This window comes from Orcinus orca, chromosome 5 (assembly GCF_937001465.1).
Source record: "Orcinus orca chromosome 5, mOrcOrc1.1, whole genome shotgun sequence".
Lineage (NCBI taxonomy): Eukaryota > Metazoa > Chordata > Mammalia > Artiodactyla > Delphinidae > Orcinus > Orcinus orca.
The window spans coordinates 114,668,192-114,693,475 of NC_064563.1; the positions used below are offsets into that span (position 1 = coordinate 114,668,192).

The 25,284-nt window shown below is 35.7% G+C and overlaps 1 protein-coding gene across 1 annotated transcript in view; it reads left to right on the forward strand.

Annotated features, from left to right (window-relative positions):
* The window catches only part of GBE1 (1,4-alpha-glucan branching enzyme 1), a 293,919-nt gene that overhangs the window by 263,312 nt on the left and 5,323 nt on the right, over window positions 1–25,284 (forward strand). Inside the window, exon 15 of the mRNA XM_004280432.4 lies at window positions 12,715–12,832. Coding sequence (XP_004280480.1) covers window positions 12,715–12,832 — 118 coding nt within the window. The remainder of the gene's footprint in view (window positions 1–12,714; window positions 12,833–25,284) is intronic.

A 25,284-nucleotide genomic window follows, 5' to 3' on the forward strand; every position in this document is an offset into this window, starting at 1 on the left:
ACATATGCTTTGCATGCTGCAAGCACTTTACATTCACTGTCTCATTTAGTAAACTTTTTCCTTTCCTAGGGAATAGCATTGCAAACTGTAGAGGAAGGAAAAATCCACAATGAAAACACTGGCCTGAAAGATTTCATATCTAAACTTTCTTTTTAAATTGTCCTTTATTTAATTAGTCCAGAACAGATTTTTCTCTTTTATTTTGAAAAATAAATTATACATATCACCTTTATATCTGAGGCCAGCTTTTTTAAAATAGAGCATTCAGTATCTAAAATAAATTTCTAATATATTGAATGTTAAATTACTTTTTCCTTCTGCATCTCTGTAGAAATTAGCCCACCCCCCCCCCTTTTATTTTTTTTTTTCAGTGAACATCTCCTGCCTACGAGAAAGCTGTTTGGATCTTCTATAAGTGAGATATTTTTATTTTCATCATTTTCTGTTAAGCTGTTCTAACTCTCACAGAATCTCACAGGGTCAAATTGAGGGCTCAGTGTTTCATCTATATTTGAAAATGGTACCTGAATATTCCAGAAGATTTCTTAAAATTAAGCCATTATCTAATTACTGGTTCATTATAAATGTTTAAGGGCTCTTAAGGATATATGGGTGCTACAACCAAAAGAAAGTTGTGTCTCTCCAGAGAAAAGTGGAAAAAGTAAAGCCATGAACAATGTGTTCTTGGAAACAGTGGTTTCAGTTATAACCATGTGTAAGAACCATCTCTAATTCTATTAATGTGGTATCTCTTATCCTAAATGATGACAAAATGCCTAATTAATCCCTATTTTATTTGTGAAATTTATCTGTGGAACTAATTAATCCTTTCGGTAGTTACATGATACCAACTGTTGAATAAGCAAAGCATTCTTTATTATGTTATTAAGTAAAATTATTTAATATATAACTTAAGTGCAGTCATATTACCTTTTATTGGCGCACAATTAACATTTATGATAGGAACATTAATTTAAACAGAAGATTATTTTCTTTGTCTGTAAAATTATAACCATTACTGTAATTTTTTCCCCATAAGCTCTTTATTACTTAGGGAAATAGTCAATTTCACTCTACTACCTTCCCTTCTAACGCTCTTCCTTTTTGTTCAGCCTAAGGAAAACAAAAGGAAAATAAGTTTCTCTGTGGTAGCATTCTTTTCTGATTCTGAAACATTCCTTTCTTCAGTTTGTTCTCTTACCCTAACATTCTTATCTCACAAAGGCTCATGTAACTTGTATGGCAGTAGGTATTTCTGGGTCTTATATTTATAAACATTGAGAAATTTGCTCTTTTTCCTAGGACAGTGGTTAAGAGCATTAGCTCTGGAATAAGACCATCTGAGAGTTCAAGTTCCATCTCTTCCACTTACTCATGAAAGTAATTTCTTTGTTTCCTAGTTTTCTCATTTTTAAAACACCTACTTGTAGAATTATTGTCAGAATTAAATGAATTGATGGCATGTGAAAGGCTTGGCAACAGTGTCCAACACATACTATAAGCTCAGTACCTGTTAGCTGCGATGGTCATAAAGTCTTCTGCTCCCTGCTATATCTTTTCCTCATTCTTGTGCCATTGGCCCACCTTTCTTCCTTACCTCCACTTTCTCCACATGCTGCACCACTATCTTGATTTCCCTTTCTTCTCTAATCACTCTTTGTGTTGTCTTTTTTCCCCTTAGATCCAAACCCCATCATTTATTCCTTTTTCTTGCTCTTTTCCCTTGAAGAACTCACACATGCTCATAACTTCAACTGTAGCTCTGTGAAGATGATCCCTAATTGCCCCTTCTACCATGGTCTTCCCCTATTCACTAAGTGAAATTTTGTGATGTTTAATGACTGTTAGGAAATACTGAGCAGTCTGGAATCATAGCTTTTTGAAAGGTAGAAGAACTGTAGCATGACCTGGTTCTATTCAATTAAATAGAATTGGTTGGATCAGATGTATTTTAGAGATGGTTTCCAAATTAGTACCAAAAGTTAAATTGCATAACACTTGACAGTGTATGAATACTTTTATTTATATTGACTCATCTTGCCCTCACATCATCTTAGTGATGGGGTCAGGCAAGTATTTTTATCCTCAAATTAAATATAAGCATTAGAAAGATTTATAACTTTCACAAGATCATATTCTTAGTAAGTGAATAAATGTGATTTAAGTCTAGTTCCTGTAAGTTCAGCACAGTTTTTTACTTGAGCACCAGATAATTCACCTTTTGTTGCCCTGTAGAAACACCATTAAAATAAGTAAAGTGTGTCTCACTAACTACTTATAATTTTATTTGTTTTCTCTGCTTCTCTTTGTAGAAGTTAATGGTGTCTCTGACTAAATGTCATTTTTTGCAGTGTTACACTGTCCTAGTTTCTGACACAAACACAGATCAATTTAGCTGGAGTATTTTTAAAATAAACATATTCACTTTAAAGGGATAAAATGACTTTTTAAGGAAAAAGATGACTGCTCAAATATTTGTTAAACCAGGATATAAATCTAAGTATATTTCAGCTTCAAGTGCAGATTGGGAAAGTGTCATGCTAGGTGCTGAAGGATGTTAGAGGATAAAGAGTCTGGGGACTAAAAATCCCATAGAATAAAGAATACTTTACAAAGAGGTGAAACAGAAGCGTCCTGCTATCATCAGCTTTCTTTCATTTAATTGTATATATTTCCTTTTCTTGCCTTAATAATTTTGAATGTAGGAAATTTATTCCTGGTGATATTTTGTTTGTTGACAGCTTCAGACAACTTACCTAAGGGATATACAGAATTGTCTTACTGGATTTGGTTAACTCTTTTATGACCATAGTAGTCACATCACTTTGGAATTTTAATAATATTTGGATAGTCTAAATAAAACTCAACATTTGTGAAATAACTATAAAAATAAATAATTAAGTCTACATAGAATTTGATCCAAAATGTGCCAGAATTTTTGCTCATTTCAATTACGTAAATCATCTTTATATTTGACTATCATAGCCAAAACATTGGTTCATTTTGTTTTGAATTGTACAAAAATGCACTTTTCAGAAATAACTTAGCAGCTTTACTCTTTTCTTGTGTAATTCTTTTCCACATCTACCTAGTAAGATTAAACCAATATGATTGTTTTCAAGATAATTGCAAACTACTATACTAGATTTATTATACCCCTGGAAAAAATATATATTAACAATCACATGTGTATGTGTGTTTAAAGCTCTCTCACTCAATTTTTTTGGTGCCTGTGGAGAAATGTTTACTTTGAATCTTTTTCCTCACAATCATCAACCTAGGTAAAGTTTTGATAGGTAAAGTTTTGATAGTTACTGACTGTGTGCCCAGAAGTGCTCAGGAATGACTGGGAGTAATGATGCATGTGCACGCACACACACACACACATACACACACACACACACACACACATACACACATACTCCTGTAAGCTTTACTTGACAGTTTCTCAAGGAAAGCTAGCTCAGCCCCTTCTCATTTACCTTTCTGAAGCACTGAGTAAGCCCTAAAGTATTAGATTTTCTATTTGGTCTTAAAAGTTAAAAGAGAAAGAAGAATATAGACTATACATTACTCCTAATAAATTTTGACTTCAAATAAAGAAAAAGGATGTTTCTACTACCAACACTAAAAGAGTAAGCTTTCAAATGTTTAAGTATTTTAATGTTCATTTACTTTGCAGACTTTAACTGGCAGATGGTGGTAGAGTGTAGAAAATGTTATACCTAAGTGCATATCCTGGCCTTGCCAAATTATGTATAAAATCATATATATATGATTTTTCACAGTCATTTTGATGTTCAATGCTTAACTTCAGTCATCTGTATAAAGAAGGCTAAGCAGTCAAGTTGAAAATACAAGTCTTTGAGTATATGTCGACTTTAGTAAACATGTAATCATTTATCCACTTCAACTAAGAATTATATAAAATGTCTGTCTCCAGGGCTCATACCAATCAGAGTTATTCACTTGAGAATTAATTGCTTCAAGCTGACATGCATCTGTTTAACTGTTGTGACTGTTCCAGAAAGAAGGAAAAAAAATCTTTTAAAATGTCCAAGTAAAACTTTATAGATAATGAAATGGGATTGTGTTAGAAGTTACATTATACGGACCTGGAATATTAACTCTATAAAATGAGGGAAGAAAATCAAGGTGGTTCTTTTATGACTAAAGTAGTGTTAAATTATTTCTTAAAGTTTAGCAAGAGCATGCATAGATCAAAACCCAAGGAGGGGGCTTCCCTGGTGGCGCAGTGGTTGAGAGTCCGCCTGCCGATGCAAGGGACGCGGGTTCGTGCCCCGGTCCGGGAGGATCCCACATGCTGCAGAGCAGCTGGGCCCGTGAGCCATGGCCGCTGGGCCTGTGCGTCCGGAGCCTGTGCTCCGCAACGGGAGAGGCCACAACAGTGAGAGGCCCGTGTACAGCAAAAAAAAAAAAAAAAAAAAAAAAAAACCCAAGGAGGATACTACCATAGGAAAATAATGAAAAGAAGATCCACTCAATAAATATTCCAGGTACTAATCTAGGTCCCAGGTAGAGGGCAAGAGGGGGGATGGGGAAAGACATATTTCCCTTATAGAGATTTATTTTAATTAAAGGAAGAGAGAAAATATAATAATTAAATTTATAGGATGATAAAAGTTGATAATGCTGTGTTGAAAAATCAGGACAAATGCAAGAGCGTGTGGGGAAGTGTTTAATTTTCAGTTAGGAGGTTCAGAGTAGGCTTCTCAATCTTTCTCAGAAGCATGAGGAGCATTTTTAAAAATTCATAAAATTTTAGGGCTTCCCTGGTGGCGCAGTGGTTGAGAGTCCGCCTGCCGATGCAGGGGACACGGGTTTGTGCCCAGGTCCGGGAAGATCCCACTTGCCGCGGAGCGGCTGGGCCTGTGAGCCATGGCCGCTGAGCCTGCGCGTCCGGAGCCTGTGCTCCGCAACGGGAGAGGCCACAACAGTGAGAGGCCCATGTACCGAAAAAAAAAAAAAATTCATAAAATTTTAAAAAGTGTGTAGTCCTCAAATAGTTCAATGTACTGTCCAATCAAACTTCAATGTTCAGCTTGTTTAAATAACAGGAAAAGTGTTTAGATTCTAGTGAGAACAAAGACATGGGAGAAAGGAATGGAAAAAAAGGTCACAAAGGAAGCAAAGGCCAAATTGGGTGTAAAAAGTAAGAAAGTAAATCGACCTACTTTTACATTTTTCATCACTTTAGACAGCAGTTTAAATGGTCCAGGGTCTATAATAATAATATAAAGAGCAGCTAATAACTTGAGCATTTTTCCCAGCACTGGGCACTGTGTTAAGCACTTGATGTACATTGCTTCTGTGAATCCTTGCAGCAACGCTCTGATATATTACCTCCATTTCACCAGTGAGAAACTGAGCCTCCAGGAAATTCAGTAACTTGCTGGAAGACACACAGTTGGTAATTGGCAGAATCGAGTTTAGAATGCAATTGTTGGACCCCAAAGCCATGCACCCACTGTATTTTACTGTTTTAGGATGCTTTCTCCTATTCTTGTCTGTCTGCATGAAATAGCTTAGATGATGCTTACTTACACTAATTGTCATTATTTTTCAGGAACTTTGAAGGTTCCAATTATATTTTCCATTTATATATACATTGCATAGGACTCTATTAAAGGTTGTATTAGAGTAAGTTTGGGTGAAGACGTTTCTTTATAGCCTATGTCAAAATTATTTTGAGTTCAAAAGCACAAGCACAATATGTTTGTAAAAAATGTTGCATCTGCATGGTCAAAACTCATTTTGATGACAAAGTATGTGTTTAAAATATGTATAAAAATTGGTCGTTTTTTCTTTTGCAGTTCTAAATAATTGCTATTGCTTCATCAAATAATTGAATTTATAAGTTCTTTGGGTAATAATCTTTAATGTCACAGACAAAGACCAACAGTTTTAGAGGGAGGTTAGTCTAGAAGTGTGGGCATATTTTTTTCCTTATTTTCCTTTCTTGAGTTACTGAGAAACAGTGACATTTTTTAGTTCAAATTATATAATCTTCTAGGACAAAGAAAAGTTCCTAATTAGGTTAGTCAAAGAATTCTGTAAAGTATTTAGAATAATATTTCTATTTGCATAGAGAAATATGTAGTGCTCAATATTTTATATTATTCAATTTGGTGCCTAAGAATGAACTAATAATTTGCTTGAAAATGCATTTCAAAAAGTATAGCAATCCATTAATTAACATGGTAGATTATATTTGACCCCCTCATCCTTTGAGTTTACTTTATTGTTATTCTGCATTGTACAATTTCTAAGAATGTATAGTTAAGGAAGTAAGCTTGCAGGAGTTGGAGTTTATTTTTTAGGCTAAAATCAGAAACCTACTGATGAAACAAGCACATTCTAAATTATACTAGAAATATACTTTTGTTTTTCACTTAATTAAAACATGTGGTTGTCATTTAAACTTTTAATGAAAACAGTGTTCACAAACTTGAATGCACGTGTAGCTCATGCATTGAAGTTGTTGCTTTTTTCAAGGACAATAAAATTTTAATGTAAACTAATAAAAATTTTAAAAAATATATTGTACCCTTAAAGGGAATTTCCACTTGCCTTTCATTATATTTAAAATATACTTTGACTACATTCAGTAGTAAATTTCCTATTTATTTTTATCTTACCCTCTTTTAATTTTATTTTAGAAATAGTATAATATTGGGGGAGTTTTTTTTTTTAATTAAAGTTAGGTAGAGCAAAAAGCTAAATGGATATTATCTATTGAAAGTAATATACTCATAAATGTCCATCGCCCTATAATAGTTTCAAACAAATAATGAAAATATCATTTCCATTTCCATTGGTGAATTTTTAAATCGTCGTATATTCTAGATGACAGAGCTAAAGATAGAAATGCCTAAATCAGATACACACACACACACACACACACACACACACACACACACACACACACACACACACACACACACACCCCTGCCTCACTCTAACACACATACATTCATAAAACATACAGCAATACATTACAAGTTTTTGCTACTTCTATATTTGGAAAGAGAGCAGAGAGAGCAACTAAAGGTTGTCATTTATGACCATTTCTGTGGTTCAGGACAATAAATGATGTATAATTTAACTATATTTATAAAATAGAGAGACAGATCTATTTGAGACGCTATACAGCCATAACCTAGGATTTTGTGAATTATTGCTGGCAATAAATAAAATTCAATTCATGAAACATAGAAAGGGGAGCATTATGTTAGAATATTGAGGCAAGTCCTGTGCTGGGTGGTTATCTTTAGACTGTTAAAAACATGAAATTATTTTTGTTTTCTACCACCTGTTCTTATACTGCCAGATGTTTGTTCACAGTTCCTTAGAATTTCGTACCTACTGTTTTCTGCCTTTGATACAGATTCTCTCTCTTGGAGTCGCTTAACTCCCAAAAGTTATTGCAATCATAATACTATGGGTGGATTGATTAAAGAATCAGATCTAAAAATAACGTACCAAATTCATATATTCTAAGTGTACATTTTTTTCACATTTTAACATGTCTTCAATTGGGATGTGTCTTACAGTGATTATCATGGTAGTGATATTTTTCTCTTTATTGGAGGTGTACAAAATAATTCATCTTAAAATTGAAGGTGTCTTAGATTTAAAGATATATGGTAACTTACCAGCTTTGCCATCTTTATGGCCACCTAGTCACTAGAGAACCCCTTTTATTGTCACTCAGTCTGAAACCTCAGGGTTTGTACCTTACAATAAATTTCCTTAGTTTCTTCAGCAGGAGTGAAGTGAGTTTAGTGCAGAATGATTTAAACGATAGTACTTCTTACATCAAAATCCTTATACTTTGAACAGACACTTTATCAAGTGGCTGAGCAAACACAGCAGCTTTTGAAGTATTTGAAGAGCCATTGAATTTAAGAGTCTTCATGTCTTCACTGTTCTTTAATCTTATTAGTACAGGTCTTCAGAACATGGCTCTTCCTTGGTTCAAATTTAAGGACACATGATAAAATAATGCTTAAAACTTCTTATCTACTTCAACCTGTTGATAGATATATCAAATACTTAGGAAGCTCTTGAATTTAAAATAAGAAGAAATAATATTTTAAAATGATAACCAAATGGATAGGGATCTATTTGATCTCCTTTTTTAAAAGAAAATCTCTATAAAAATTCTATCATTCTATCATTCTTTCCGTGCTGTATTTTCCCAAATTGAGCAAGGTACATTTTTTCAGTTCAATAATTTTGTGTTCCCCAATCAAGTGACCAAATGAACCAACTAAACAAGAAATTGATCTAGAACAAATGCAATAAACCTCAGATATCCAGACTCCTTAAGTAATGTTAAGAATTACAGTCCTTTAACACCAATCTTTTAAATTTAATTAAACACTCAGATGGATATCACTTTATCTGTTTTCCTTGTTTTTATTCTTCATGTCATGTTCATTCCAACCTCTTTATGCTTAGAATCTAAATTTAGAATTAAACAAGAAATTGCCTGCGAAAACACTTTGCCTGATTCTTGGCATAAAATAGGCATCCACTTGAGGAGAGTAGGGTAATTAGATCTGAATTTGACTTGTGTCTACATCCCAGCTCTGCCACTAAACTTATTGTGTGTCTTTGGGCACAACTATTCTCCCCTTCCAAGTGTTTCCCCAAATTGAGCATCAGTTTCCTTACATTTGAGTACCATTAGTTGCACATCCAAAATCTCATTGGTTTATGTATGTCTCTCCATTTGCATTATCCAAGTTTAGCCATACTACTATCCGTGAACCATTGTTAGGTCCCTGGCTGGTTTCTCTGACTTAGTCTTTCCTTTGTTCATCCTATTCTACCCTCAACCTTAAGGTTAATTTTTTTTTTTTTTTTTTTTTTTGCGGTACACGGGCCTCTCACTGTTGTGGCCTCTCCCGTTGCGGAGCACAGGCTCCGGACGCGCAGGCTTAGCCGCCATGGCTCACGGACCTAGCCGCTCCGCGGCATGTGGGATCTTCCCGGACCGGGGCACGAACCCGTGTCTCCTGCATCGGCAGGCGGACTCTCAACCACTGCGCCACCAGGGAAGCCCCAGGTTAATTTTTTTGATTGTCATAACCTTTCTCACAAACCTTCAATGTTCTCATACTTAATTACAAAATAAATCTTAACAGTCTAGCCTAGCCTTCAAAAGTTTTTGTTTATAGACTGTCAATCCTACCTTCCCTCCTTGGCTCTACCTCTCATTGCATATTGCTTTCTGTTTTATTTATAGACATTCATATTCATTTCTAATCTCCCCTTAATAGGCTATGAGTTGCATGTGAACTAAAACCACATCTTAAGTCATTTTTTTTTTATATCTTGTACAGTGCCTCCTACATTGTGTGTATTAAGTGAATGGGAAAATAATTTCTCCTACTTCCCTCGAATATAAAAAATAAGACATGTAATTTGGCCTTTCTTGGTGAATCAGGATTGTCATCCTGAATATCAGTTTCAAAGATGTATTGAGAAGCTATTATGAGAAGGCAGTGTGCTAGGTGTAGGGAGGTAGCTATGAATTAAAGAGATGTGAAGGTGTTGAGATGTCCTGCTAAATTTGTTTTATCCACTGTGGAACTGGAAACCACATGAAGAAGGTAGTTTAAGTGTAAATTGGCTCTGAGTTATATTTTCAGAGGGATGTTCTTTAGTGGAAGACAGGGCTTTGTAGGGATATTGGTGCTGTGTGGGTCCCACGTCATGTGCAAGTGTGTATCTGTGTGTCTGTTTGTGTGTGCTCACATGTACATGAGAAAGAGGGAGTGAGGGAATGCCTGAGTGAGAGAAGAGAAAAACAAAAATCCAATTGCGCATAAAACCTCTTTAAAAATGTTTATGCTAAGCCGTGTTCCTAAAAGACGGGGTTGCCTGATTTTTGTGTCAACTATGAATTGGCATTTTCCATTGGCACTTGCCATCTACGTCTACAAGGATTAAATCATGAGCTGCTGCATCTGCTGACTTTCAACACCCCCTGAAAGGAGTTCAGGGTGGAGAGCAGAAATGAGGCACTCTGTGCTCTGGGAAAAACTAGCAGATCAGGCCTTCAGATAGTTAGATATTTTCAGGAGCAATTTTATAAGCCCAATTCTTGTATCTCCTCATATATAAAAAAGCACTAAAATCCTTCATCGTGACGTCTGCTCCTGTGACTAGCAGTAACCTGCACGAGACTAGTAGAAAACTTCTGTAAAAAATATGCACTTGATTGCATGTACTCCCCCGTCACCAAAACCATATATATACTGACCTTCCCCCCTGCCTCTTTGGAGCAGTTTCTCAGAGCTATCTGGGGTGCTGTCTCCCAGACTACAGTCCTCATTTTGCCCCAAATAAAACTTAACTAGCAACTCTAACATTGTGCATTTTTTTAAGTTGACACTTGAGTAGTATGTTGTAGTAATTTACAATTATAAAGCTCTTTCACATTCATTACTTTTAATCTAGTGTTTTAAATTGTTGGAATTTCTGGAGTTTAAGGGATGTGTTTTCTAAAGGACATGGCTGTATTCCCTGGGTAATAGAGACACAGGGCTGGGGAATTCCGAAAGTGGCCACAACAGAATTTTTTTCTTTAAATTATAGATCAGAGAAATATGTCTAAACTGATATTTTGAAACTTTATGGCTTTTGTAAGCTTTTTCTTTATAGCTATAAATTATAGATTAAGTGAGTAGATTCTAACCATTTTCAGTGTGATGACCCCTTTCAATGTCAAAAAAAATTGCTTCTTATATAACAATTGTTCTTTCAGTATCCTTGATTGAGAAAATATATCAAAAAACTTACTACAAATTCTGTGATTTTTTAAATGAATTTATATCTCATTAATCAAAAAAGTGCATATTCTTTGAAATACAGTACCAAATGGGTATAATAACATAATTTAGTCTTCAGACAATGTACATATAGAATCCATCCCAGTCCCTTTTAATAACATAATTACTCATTCTGTGAGACCCTTATAACACAATGACCAGTGATTATCAACCCACAGGTTAGGAATCGGTGCTTTTCATGGTATACTTGCTGTCTTCAGTCACAACTACCAATAATCTATGCTGTTAACCAATAATTTAATAATTGATACTGTATTTCCAGTGTTTTAGAAAGGATTCTAGGTCATTATTCTCTAAACTGTATTGTACTCTTTTTGTTTTTGTTTAATGCTTTTTGAAGACTGTGCAAGTATTTAATGAACTAGGATGAAGAACCAAAACTAAACTTTTATTTTAGTAGTTCCTTTCATTCCACAATGCTTCATTTATTTACCATGCCCCTAATGATTTATTTTCACTGGGTGTATTTCCCCATTAAATAAATCCATATGCTCAAATCATGTGCAGCTCTACTGAGTGACTTTAGAATGAGCTTGTGCCCAGTAGTCACCTTTTGAACTCAGTCTTTCTCCCCCTCCCTCTCCCTCTCTTTTAAACACAGTAACATGCTGATTACGGTATTAGTCTAAATTTGCATCAGAGTAGGCTGACCTGGATTGACTGAAATGGCGCCACCACTCCCAGCAAAAGTTCCTGTGGTGCGTCCATCTGCATCTCTTACCCACACAGAAGTCCCCTAGGCATGAAAATATGGTCATAGTTTGTTATCCACATGTACTTTTTTTTTTTTCCCATGTACTTTTAATGTGATAACTTTAGCTGTAATGAAAAGGTACAAATGTTTCTGAGATTAAATATTTATATACGAGGAAAAGAAAATACAAAGCACCTAGACACCTATCTGTCTCCCTCCTTAGGCTAGAAGAAACTTAAATTTCTAGGTACCCATTTATATTTACTTGTGGATTTTTTAATCAAGTATCATTTCTAGACTTTCTGAGCATAAGTTTGAACATAATAACCATAGCTGTTATTTTGTTATAAATACAATAATGCTAACATGCATAATAGCTCATTGTGAAAAATCAGATGTTAAGTTGTAGCAGATCACATGATTGCAACATGAATCCACCTGTGGCATGATGGATAGTATGTTTGCATGATCTTGTGCATTAATAGAAGCATGCTGCTTGTAACCAAGGGGAAAGAATGAGCCTACTTGGTCTTCAGGCCACACATGGACCTTTAGTTCTCTTCTGTGTTCCTCACTTTATCAACCAGGATCTAGCAAACTGCAATGAATTCAGAGATAGGGAAATAGTAAAAAGCCATATCAAATGAGTAATGATCAAAGGTTCTGGGATTACATTTAGTAAGTATTTAGTTATGTATGCAGAGGACACATGGAGACAAAATAGCTATTGTTAAATATTTGAAAATTACTGTATTTTGAACTTATTCTTTATGGCTTTTCTGGGTAGAAAAAGTCCCAAGAAATCAAAATTCTGTTTAATATGGAGAAGAATTTCTAACAAATGGAATTAGTTACATGAAGAGGAAAGTAGATTCTTCGTTAATAGGTATGGATGATCATGTGACGAGCTGTGACAAAAGGATAACAAGGATCCCACGGGTGTGCGGACTAGATAGCCTATAAAGCCCCTTTCAAACATGATAAACTCAAACTCAGAAATCTTAGAGAAGAAATGAGAACATAGCACAAATCATCATTAAACAGTTTTCAAAATACTCACTTTTAAGTCCTGTCTCAGAAATGTTTTATAATGTCTCATTCAACTCCTAAACCGTTGTGGTTCCTTAAGAGTTGTACGTACAAAATTGTGCTAGATTCAGATGCAGCGGAATATGGAGGACACCAGAGACTGGACCACAATACCGATTTCTTTTCTAAACCTTTTGAACATAACAACTGTCCCTATTCTCTTTTGGTAAGTAAGATTTTTAAGGTATTTTCATTTCATTTAAATTTAATTCTGTATTTTCAAAATGATGTGTTTTTGTCCAAGGAAACAACTCTTCAACAAGTAAGCAACTTGGAGACAAGGCAGAGAGTAGGGAAATAGGATTGCACTAAAAAAATAGATGCAATGTGTGGTGCTAGACTGAACTGGGTTTTGGAAAAACAAATAATACAGGATATTTAGCTGACAATTGAGGAAATTTGAATATTAATAGGATTAAAAATTATTTCTCAAAAAATAAAAGGAAGGCACATTTTAGTTTTCTGTTATGAATATTTCTATTTTTATACAATTTACTTTCTTTCTGTTCTTGCTTTCTCTGTAATATTTTACATTAAGCAGATTTCTACATTATTGGTTATCTAATGAAGTTTAATTTAAAACACCTTAAAAGAATCTGTATATACATCTTTTTCTTTCATGTAGTTATTGATGACTGAATTCGTTCTAGTTATAAAATTCTCTGGTTTCCTTATATTACTGAGGAGAGTGTTGTATTATATTAACTAACTTTTACTTTGTGATGTTGACACAATGAAAGAATATTGCTTTAGACTACTAAATTTAATTTATTTTAAAAATGTAGATAAAATTTTGCCATTTGCAACAATATGGATGGACCTGGAGGGTATTATGCTTGGTGAAGTAAGTCAGACAGAGAAAGACAGATACCATTTGTTATCACTTATATGTGGAATCTGAAAAATAAACAAACAAATGAATATAACAAAACAGAAATAGAGTCACAGATATACGGAACAAACTAGTGGTTACCAGTGCGGGGACGGAAGGGGGTAACAGCAGGATAGGGGGAGGGATTAAGAAGTACAAACTACTATGTATAAAATAAATAAGCTGCAAGGATATATTGTACAGCACAGAGAATATAGCCAATATTTTATAATAACTATAAATGGAGTATAATATATAAAAATTTTGAATCACTATGTTGTACACCTGAAACTAATATTATAAATCAACTATATCAATAAAAAAAATTAATGTAGAATTTAGAAGCTCTGCAGATTTGGAGGAATTCTTCATTTAATTTATGGCCAAGTCCACATCTGCATTATGTATGTTTTCCTTTTCCTGACTAGTTATATATCTACCTTTCTTCCTCTTCCCTCTTCTCTCTGTCTCAGATCTGCATTTTTTTGTTTGTTTCACAATAAAAGGTCTTGGATTAAGATTTAAGTCAGAAAGAGAAAAACAAATATCGTATATTAACGCATGTATGTGGAATCTAGAAAAATGGCACAGATGAACCTATTTGCAGGGCAGGAATAGAAAGGCAGACATAGAGAATGGACATGTGGACACGGAGGGGGTAAGGGGAGGGTGGATGAATTGGGAGGTAAGGTTTGACATAAATACACTACCATGCATAAAATAGATAGCTAGTGGGAACCTGCTGTATAGCATCGGGAGCTTAGCTTGGTGCTCTGTGATGGCCTCGTTGGGTGGGATGGTGGGGGGGAGGGAGGTCTAAGAGGGAGGGGATGTATGTATGCGTATGGCTGATTCACTTCAACGTGCGACAGAAACTAACACAACATTGTAAAGCAATTATACTCCAATAAAGAAAAAGAAGGAAAAAAAAGGAAAGATTTGTTTCACTTATGTGAGGCCAAGATGTATCCCACAAATGTATGGCTTTATTATTGCTGTTAAATTCTCTCATTTTTTTTTAAGTTTGGGTAAAAGTCAAGCATGAGAATCTGTTTGGTACCCCTGGCTCCTCCATTTTTCTACTATATCCCCAACTCTTAGGGTGGTACCAGCACCTTACTTTGTAAGCTGCCATATTATATATGTCAAAGACAGTGGCATAAAATAAATAAAACGAGCAGGGATGAGCAAGATTAAGTTGTTGATTATCAGCTCTGAGGAAAGTCAGTAGCCTTAGGAAACCTAGGTGTTACCCTATGTGTGTGTTGAGGTGGGGTGTTGATGATGTTGATACGGCTTAGATAGAGATCTAGATTCATATGTATTTTCAAGAGGGAGGGCTCAAAGCTGCTAGTGGATTCTATCTCCAAAGAATGATTGCCGTAGTTTGTCAGAACATTCAGTTTTGACATGTAAAATAAGACTGATACAAATAGTTTCTGACATGAACAAGAAAATGGTCTTAAAGCTCTGAAATAACCAAAAGAGTTAGAGACCCCTGAGGGGTTAGGGAAGGTGACAGCTCATAAAGAGGAGTCATGGAGAAGTAGCACCCACTTGTGATAAAGCTGAACTTGAACCAGTTGAACTAGACTGAAAGGGTTTTGAAAGTTTCAGATAGCAAAAATGTTATATAGCCAACTTTCCTAAAGGTTCGTGTATCCAAAGAGGGCTCTGTTGGGAAGGGAAGCCTGGTAATATAGTAAAAAAGACCACAACATGTCATGGCAGGGAATTTGGGATCATTTACCAGCTATGAGAACTTGAGTAATTTGATCTTTTTGTGACTCGGTTTCCCTGTCTGCATAGTGAGGATTAATAATAGTATCCTGCCTACAGCAAGAGGTTCTTGCGGGGCCTAAATTAATTAACACAGCCAAGCTTTGGGGAAGCTGCAAAATGGTACTGCACATGTATTCAAAAGTTACTATTGTTGTGGCTATTCAATAATTATTTAGGTATTTTAAGCGTGTCAAGACACTAGGTGCTTTGAGGATATTCTCCCAATTTTGGAAAAATTATCATCTTAGGCGAGGGCTTGCAACCTTTGAGGGTGGGCAAAAAATATCTTGACATCCTTTTGATTTTTTAAGAGCAAAGATATTCTATATAATTAAAACAAGCCAAGTAACCAGTGGCAGCAACAGTCAAGAGATTACTTTTCAAGCACTAATTGAATTGATCTTCCAAATATGGACTGTGCAGTTCTGAATTAGCAGGTGGAATGGAGAAGGTCAGATAAGTCTCCATAAGAGGTAGAGGAATACAGCACTGCAAGCACATGAGAAATAGAACACTGCCTATAATAGAATTCTGATCCAACTCGGTCAAAAGGTAAAGATTGGTCCTGTCTTCTCAGCAGCAGCATCTTGTTTTCGATAACTACTGATGCTTTAGGAATGACTCCATTTATTTTATTCTTTAATTTTTTTATGTTTTTTTATTGGGGTATAGTTGTTTCCCAGTGTTGTGCTAGTTTCTACTGTACAGCAAAGTGGAGTTACCTGTGCTATACAGCAGGTTCTTATTAGTTATCTATTTTATACATATAAGTGTATATATGTCCATCCCAATCACTGAGTTCATCACACCCCCAAACACTTACCCCCTGCTTTTCCCCCTTGGTGTCCTTACATTTGTTCTCTACATCTGTGTCTCTATTTCTGCTTTGCAAACAGGTTCATCTGTACCATTTTTCTAGATTCCACATATATGCGTTAATATACAATATTTGCTTTTCTTTTTCTGACTTACTTCACTGTATGACAGTCTCTAGGTCCAGCCACACCTCTACAAATGATCCAATTTCATGACTTTTTATGGCTGAGTAATATTCCATTGTACCAATGTACCACATCTTCTTTATCCATTTGTCTGTCAATGGACATTTAGGTTGCTTCCATGACCTAGCTATTGTAAATAGTGCTGCAATAAACATTGGGGTGCATGTGTCTTTTTGAATTATGGTTTTCTCAGGGTATATGCCCAGTAGTGGGATTGCTGAGTCATATGGTAATTCTATTTTTAGTTTTTTAAGGAACCTCCATCTGTTCTCCATAGTGGCTGTATCAATTTACATTCCCACCAGCAGTGCAAGAGGGTTCCGTTTTCTCCACACCCTCTCAAGCATTTATTGTTCGTAGATTTTCTGATGATGCCCATTCTAACCAGTGTGAGGTGATACCTCATTGTAGTTTTGATTTGCATTTCTCTAATAATTAGTGATGTTGAACAGCTTTTCTTGTGCCTCTTAGTCATCTGTATATCTTCTTTGGAGAAATGTCTGTTCAGGTCTTCTGCCCATTTTTGGATTGGGTGGTTTGTTTTTTTAATATTGAGCTGCATGAGTTGTTTATATATTTTGGAGATTAATCCTTTGTCCGTTGATTCATTTGCAAATATTTTCTCCCATTCTGAGGGTTGTCTTGTTTATGGTTTCCTTTGCTGTGCAACAGTTTTTAACTTTCATTAGGTCCATGTGTTTATTTTTGTTTCTATTTCCATTATTCTAGGAGGTGGGTCAAAAAAGATCTTGCTGTGATTTATGTCAAAGAGTGTTCTTCCTATGTTTTCCTCTAAGAGTTTTATAGTGTCCGGTTTTACACTTACGTCCTTAATCCATTTTGAGTTTATTTTTGTGTATGGTGTTAGGGAGTGTTCTAATTTCATTCTTTTACTTGTAGCTGTCCAGTTTTCTCAGCACCACTTATGGAAGAGACTGTCTTTTCTCCACTGTATATCCTTGCCTCCTTTTTCATAGATTAGTTGACCATAGGTGTGTGAGTTAATCTCTGGGCTTTCTATCCTGTTCCATTGATCTATATTTCTGTTTTTCTGCCAGTACAATATTGTCTTGATTACTGTAGCTTTGTAGTATAGTATAAAGGCAGGAAACCTGATTCCTCTAGCTCCATTTTTTTTTTTTTTTTTCTCAAGATTGCTTTGCCTATTCAGGGTCTTTTGTGTCTCCACTCAAATTTTAAGATTTTTTGTTCTAGCTCTGTAAAAAATGCCATTGGTAATTTGATAGGGATTGCATTGAATCTGTAGATTGCTTTGGGTAGTATAGTCATTTTCACAATATTGATTCTTCCAATCCAAGAACATGGTATATCTCTCCATCAGTTTGTGTCATCTTTGATTTCTTTCACCAGTGTCATACTTTTCTGAGTACAGGTCTTTTACTTTCTTAGATAGGTTTATTCCTAGCTATTTTATTCTTTCTGTTGCAATGGTGAGTAGGATTGTTTACTGAATTTTCTTTGTGATCTTTTGTTGTTACTGTCTAGGAATGCAAGAGATTTCTGTGCATTGGTTTTATATCCTGCAACTTTACCAAATTCGTTGATTAGCTCTAGTAGTTTTCTGGTGGCATCTTTAGGATTTTCTATGTATAGTATCATGTCATCTGAAAGGAGTGACAGTTTTACTTCTTCTTTTCCATTTTGTATTCCTTTTATTTCTTTGTTTTCTCTGATTCACATGGCTAGGACTTCCAAAACTATGTTGAATAATAGTGGTGAGAGTGGACATCCTTGTCTCTTTCCTGATCTTAGAGGAAATGCTTTCAGTTTTTCACCATTGAGAATGGTGTTTGCTGTGGGTTTGTCGTATATAGCCTTTATTATGTTGAGGTAGGTTCCCTCTATGCCCACTTTCTGGAGTTTTTACCGTAAATTGGTGTTAAATTTTGTCAAAAGCTTTTTCTGCATCTATTGAGATGATCATACTGTTTTTCTCCTTCGATTTGTTAATATACTGTATCACATTGATTGATTTGCATAGATTGAAGAATCCTTGCATCCCTTGGATAAATCCCACTTGATCATGGTGTATCATCCTTTTAATGTGTTGCTGGATTCTGTTTGCTAGGATTTTGTTGAGGATTTTTGCATCTATACTCATCAGTGATATTGGTCTGTAATTTTCTTTTTTTGTAGTATCTTGATCTGGCTTTGGTATCAGGGTGATGGTGGCCTCATAGAATGAGTTTGGGAGTGTTCCTTCCTCTGCAATTTTTTGGAAGAGTTTGAGAAGGATGGGTGTTAGCTCTTCTCTAAATGTTTGATAGAATTTACCTGTGAAGCCATCTGGTTCTGGACATTTGTTTGTTGGAAGATTTTTAATCACAGTTTCAATTTCATTACTTGTGATTGGTCTGTTCATATTTTCTACTTCTTCCTGGTTCAGTCTTGGAAGGTTATACCTTTCTAAGAATTTGTCCATTTCTTCCAGGTTGTCCATTTTATTGGTATAGAATTGCTTGTAGTAGTCTCTTACGAAGCTTTGTATTTCTGCAGTGTCCATTTTAACTTGTCCTTTTTCATTTCTAATTTTATTGATTTGAGTCTCCTCCCTGTTTTTCTTGATGAGTCTGGCTAAAGGTTTATCAATTTTGTTCACCTTCTCAGAGAACCACCTTTTAGTTTTATTGATCTTTGCTATTGTTTCTTTTGTTTCTATTTCATTTATTTCTGCTCTGATCTTTATGATTTCTATCCTTCTACTAATTTGGGGGCTTTGTTTGTTCTTTCTGTAGTTCCTTTAGGTGTAAGGTTAAATTGTTTATTTGAAAATTTTCTTGTTTTTCAGGTAGGATTTTATTGCTCTAAACTTCCATCTTAGAACTGCTTTTGCTGCATCCCATAGATTTTGGGTCGTCGTGTTTTCCTTGTCATTTGTCTCTAGGTATTTTTTGATTTCCTCTTTGATTTCTTCAGTGATGTCTTGGTTACTTAGTAGCGTATTGCTTAGCCTCCATATGTTCGTTTTTTTACGGTTTTTTTTCCTGTAATTTATTTGTAATCTCATAGCATTGTGGTCAGAAAAGATGTTTAATACAATTTCAATTTTCTTCAATTTACCAAGGCTTCATTTGTGACCCAAGATATGATCTATCCTGGAGAATGTTCCATGTGCACTTGAGAAGAAAGTGTAATCTGTGGTTTTCAGATGGAATGCCCTATAAATATCAATTAAATCCATCTGGTTTATTGTGTCATTTAAAGCTTCTGTTTCCTTATTTATTTTCATTTTGGATGATCTGTCCATTGGTATAAGTGAGGTGTTAAAGTCCCCCACTATTATTGTGTTACTGTCGATTTCCTCTTTTATAGCTGTTAGCAGTTGCCTTATGTATTGAGGTGCTCCTATGTTGGGTGCATATATATTTATAATTATTATATATTCTTCTTGGATTGATCCCTTGATCATTATGTAGTGTCCTTTCTTGTCTCTTGTAACATTCTTTATTTTAAAGTCTATTTTATCTGATATGAGTATTGCTACTCCAGGTTTCTTCTAATTTCCATTTGCATGGAATATCTTTTTCCATCCCCTCACTTTCAGTCTGTATGTGTCCCTAGGTCTGAAATGGGTCTCCTGTAGACAGCATAAGGTATGGGTCTTGTTTTTGTATCCATTCAGCAAGCCTGTGTCTTTTGGTTGGAGCATTTAATCCATTCATATTTAAGGTAATTATCGATATGTATGTACCTATTACCATTTTCTTAATTGTTTTGGGTTTGGTTTTTAGGTCCTTGTCTTCTCTTGTGTTTCTGACTTTGAGAAGTTCCTTCAGCATTTGTTTTAGAGCTGGTTTGGTGGTGCTGAATTCTCTTAGCTTTTGCTTGTCTGTAAAGCTTTTGATTTCACCATCCAATCTCAATGAGATCCGTGCTGGGTAGAGTATTCTTGGTTGTAGGTTATTCCCTTTCATCACTTTAAATATATTGTACCAGTCCCTTCTGGCTTGAAAAGTTTCTGCTAAGAAATCAGCTGTTAACCTTATGGGAGTTCCCTTGTACATTAGTTGTCGTTCTTCCCTTGTTGCTTTTAATTTTCCTTCGTCTTTAATTTTTGTGAGTTTGATTACTATATGCCTTGGTGTATTTCTCCTTGGAGTTATCCTGCCTGGGACTCTCTGCACTTCCTGGACTTGGGTGGCTATTTACTTCCCCATGTGACGGAAGTTTTCAATTATAGTGTCTTGAAATGTTTTCTCGGGTCCTTTCTCTCTCTCTCTCTTCTCCTTCTGGGGCCCCTATAATGTGAATGTTTGTGCATTTAATGTTGTCCCAGAGGTCTCTTAGACTGTCTTCATTTCTTTTCATTCTTTTTTCTTTATTCTGTTCCACGGCAGTGAATGCCACCATTCTGTCTTCCAGGTCACTTACCTGTTCTTCTGCCTCAGTTATTCTGCTATTGATTCCCTGTAGTGTATTTTTCATTTCAGTTATTGTATTGTTCATCTCTGTTTGTTTGTTCTTTAATTCTTCCAGGTCTTTGTTAAGCATTTCTTGCATCTTCTCAATCCTTGCCTCCATTCTTTTTCCTAGGTCCTAGATCATCTTCACTATCATTATTCTGAATTATTCTTCTGGAAGGTTGCCTATCTCTACTTCATTTAGTTGTTTTTCTGGGGTTTTATCTTGTTCCTTCATCTTGGACATAGTCCTCTGCCTTTTCATTTTGTCTGTCTTTCTGTGATTGTGGTTTTCGTTCCGCAGGCTGCAGGATTGTAGTTCTTCTTGCTTCTGCTGTCTGCCCTCTGGTGGATGAGGCTCTCTAAGAGGCTTGTGCAGGCTTCCTGATGGGAGGGACCTGTGGTGGGTAGAGCTGGGTGTTGCTCTGGTGGGTAGAGCTCAGTAAAACTGTAATCCGCCTGTGGTTGGGGCTGTGTTCCTTCCCTGGTTGTTGTTTGGCCAGAGGCGACCCAGTACTGGAGCCTGCAGGCTCTTTGGTGGGGCTAATGGTGGATTCTCAGAGGCCTCAAGCCAATGAATACTTCCCAGAACTTCTGCTGCCAGTGTCCTTGTCCCTGTGGTGAGCCACAGCCATCCCCTGCCTCTGCAGGAGACCCTCCGACACTAGCAGGTAGGTCTGGTTTAGACTCCTATGGGGTCACTGCTCTTTCCCTCAGGTCCTGGTGTGCACACTACTTTGTGTGTGCCCTCTAAGTGTGGAGTCTCTGTTTCCCCCCGTCCTGTCGAAGTCTTGCAATCAAATCCCACTGGCCTTCAAAGTCCAATTCTCTGGGGATTCCTCCTCCCATTGCTGGACCCCAGGTTGGGAAGCCTGATGTGGGGCTCAGAACCTTCACTCCAGTAGGTGAACTTCTGTGGTTTAATTGTTCTCCAGTTTGTGAGTTGCCCACCCAGCAGTTATGGGATTTGATTTTATCATGATTGCGCCCCTCCTACCATTTCATTGCAGCTTCTCCTTCATCTCTGGATGTTGGGTATCTTTTTTGGTGAGTTCCAGTGTCTTTCTATTGATGATTGTTTAGCAATTAGTTGTGGTTCCAGTGCTCTTGGAGGAGGGAGTGAGTGCATGTCCTTCTACTCCACCATCTTGAACCAATCTAGGAATGACTCATTTTAAATAAGTCTTTAGACTCCAGATGAAGTGATCACTGGTTTTAATGTAAAAATAAGGGAACCCAATTAATCAACTGTAATTCAATTAAAAAAAAATTGGTTGTTGGTTAGGGATGATTTCTTAAGCAAGGTGTGTGTACCTAAAATATTCATTATAGTATTTCATATATTTTTGTATATGACATTGTGATTTTTGTAATAATTTATATTAATGCAATAAAATAATATAATAAAATTTGGGGGGGGCTTCCCTGGTGGCGCAGTGGTTGAGAGTCCCCCTGCCGATGCAGGGGACACGGGTTCGTGCCCCAGTCCGGGAAGATCCCACATGCTGCGGAGCATCTAGGCCCGTGAGCCATGGCTGCTGAGCCTGTGCGTCCGGAGCCTGTGCTCCGCAATGGGAGAGGCCACAACAGTGAGAGGCCCGTGTACCGCAAAAAACAAACAAATAATAATAAAATAAAATTTTTTTAAAAGAATAAGGGAGCCCAAGTAGACCTGAAAATCCAATAAAACAGATTCATTCTTACCAGAGTTATCCTTCAAAGAGCCAAAGAAAAAAATTACATTAATATACATACCTAATATAAGAATGCATCATCATAATGGAACTCTTTATTAAACTGATCAATATGCGCTGGGATCCAATCAGGTTTCTTGAACATGACCCTAAGTGCTCTAGGTCTCATTCAACCACCTTCTGCCTCCCACATGCCTAGAATAAAGAGGGAAGGGGAGAAAAAATGTAATTTTTTTTCTTTTCCATGAAATTTCTGTCCATCATAACTAGTACACTGTATTTGCCAAAGCTTAATTTGCAAGCTCAATAATCCAAAGGATCTGCTGATTAAGTGTCAAATCTGTTTTCAAAGATAGCAACAAACAGAGCTCAAAGGAATCTTAAAATAGCCATATATGCTGCAGCATCACCAGGTACCATCCCAGTGTCTTCTTTATATGCTCCATCAGTTGCAACTGTTAAGCCAGAGGAGAACTGCATGTGTACTACTGTTGAAACGTATATGCTAAGGTCGGAGTATCTCACAAATGCCAAGAAGCTATAGGGCAGAACTTTTCCATTCTTCTTTACTGACAGTTTTTGGAACTCCATTTTAGCATAATGATTTCTCTATATTTTGGTTCCTGATATAGGAACTTATATTAACCTATATCTTAATCAGTGCATGAGGAGGGGCAGGGGTGCTCTCTGTCTCTTTTCTGATTCATAAATTCAAATTCCATGGCACAAATGGAAGAGCAGAGATTATTGAACCTGAAATGAATTAGATTCCTTTACAATAACTTAAGCAGTCTTAATGGTGAAATGTGAATAAAGCAATAGTTTTAGCATCTATTACTTTGCCAATTAATCTCCTTATCCTTAGGAAGTAGATCTGTTTATTCCCATTCTAAATTTGGTGATTCAAAGGTAGACTTCTAGTTTAAATAGGGCATTTGGCATAGAGGTATCTTTCTTATTGTCCCTCAGTTGTAGGCATTGAAAATATAAATTAAGTTGGGAAATGTTTTTTACTCTATCCAGAATTATGAAAATGTTTAGGTTTTTTTTTTCAGACAAAATCAATTTTGATTCTTAAAGTTTACTCTTTTTCATATTCTAAATTAAATGAGATAATATATACTTCTACATTAATAAGATTTTTTTCTTAGAAAATATTTTGTGAACTAAAGCATGTATGTAAAAATTGAAATTATTATATATGTCACCCTTATTTTTCAAAATAATTTTTGATTTTTTATGACAAGTGTATATATATAGATTGTTAAGGGTCTAATGCCCTTTTCATCAAATGATGTTATCACTCTGATTATGTGCTATTGCTAACTTTTACAATTTCTAAGAACATTTCAAAACTTGCCTTTTAAATTTTTTTGTTTTGTTTTGTTTTGTTTTGTTTTGTTTTGCGGTACGCGGGCCTCTCACTGTTGTGGCCTCTCCCGTTGCGGAGCACAGGCTCCGGACGCGCAGGCTCAGTGGCCATGGCTCACGGGCCCAGCCGCTCCGCGGCATGTGGGATCTTCCCGGACTGGGGCACGAACCCGTGTCCCCTCTGTCGGCAGGGGGACTCTCAACCACTGCGCCACCAGGGAAGCCCTAAGTATTTTTTATTTAAAGTTATTTTCAAATTTTCTGTTTTCAAATTTTTGCCATACTGTTTGCAAAAATTATGTAATTAATTTGTGTAATTAAATTGTGTAACTCAATTTTGACCCTAGAAGAACATAATACTTTGCCTGGATGACATAATATAGTAGATTATTGTGTGGTCAGTTATTTTTTGAGCCATACTAATGGTTTGCATAGTGATTAAGTCATTAAGGTAGTCAAAATAACTGGATAGATTAGCATGCATTTTGACTCTCTTAATAAATGAACTGGATTATAATGTGACATTCTGATTCCTTGTGAAGAATGGACTATAAAAATAGCTAGAAACAATGAAATTCATGGCTCTACATTACGCTGTCTCACATGTTCTTCATGTGATTCTAGCTACAAAATGTTTACGGCCTAATGGTTAGTAAGTGAGCCTAGTGAACATGTTTATCAGCATATTTTATTTGTGATGTGTGTACTAAATGGTTTCTATATACATATACTTAAATATGAGTTATTCGTATTTAAATATAAGCATTTATGTTTAAATCTACTTAAAATATGTTCATATTTCTTTTGCCATATGAATCAAAACTATTTATAGAATTAAAATTGTAAGTTGAGATTTACAGAGCCAATATTAGCACTAAATTATAGAGTCCCCAAATTGTTCATGTCTGTAATTGTCTCATCATAAGGATTAGCTCTAATTATCTTAAGTCCTTTAGTATAATTTGTAGTCGTTTCCTAACTACTAAGAACACTGATTTATATACTCAGAACCCTAGTAAAGAAGAAAAGTCCAAAATCCATAAATAGCCATAGTTAAGAAAAATCCGTTGCTTGGGGAAATTCTTTCATGTCGTTTATACTGCAGGGGCTCTAAAGCAACATGAACACATTCTGGTAATTAACACTGCAGTGAAAAAATATAATTACACAATATTCCCATTAATGATATTGTACAATTATCATGGTTTTTGATGGTTTTTGAGCAGATAGTCTTAAGAGGTCTTAAGTGGCTGGAATTGGCATCATAAAGGTCCTTACATAAAATGGCCAGCATCATTGAGAGAGAATTCTTGGAGGATTTTTTTAACCATTAAATGACAAAATAGGAAACTCAATGCATTTACTGCAAACCTTGAAGTTCTCATGTCATCCAGTTTGTTTTACACTTAAATTTGGGCTAGCTAAAATACGAGAGAGTAAGACTGCTTCTAAATTATCAGCATATAGTTATTCATATT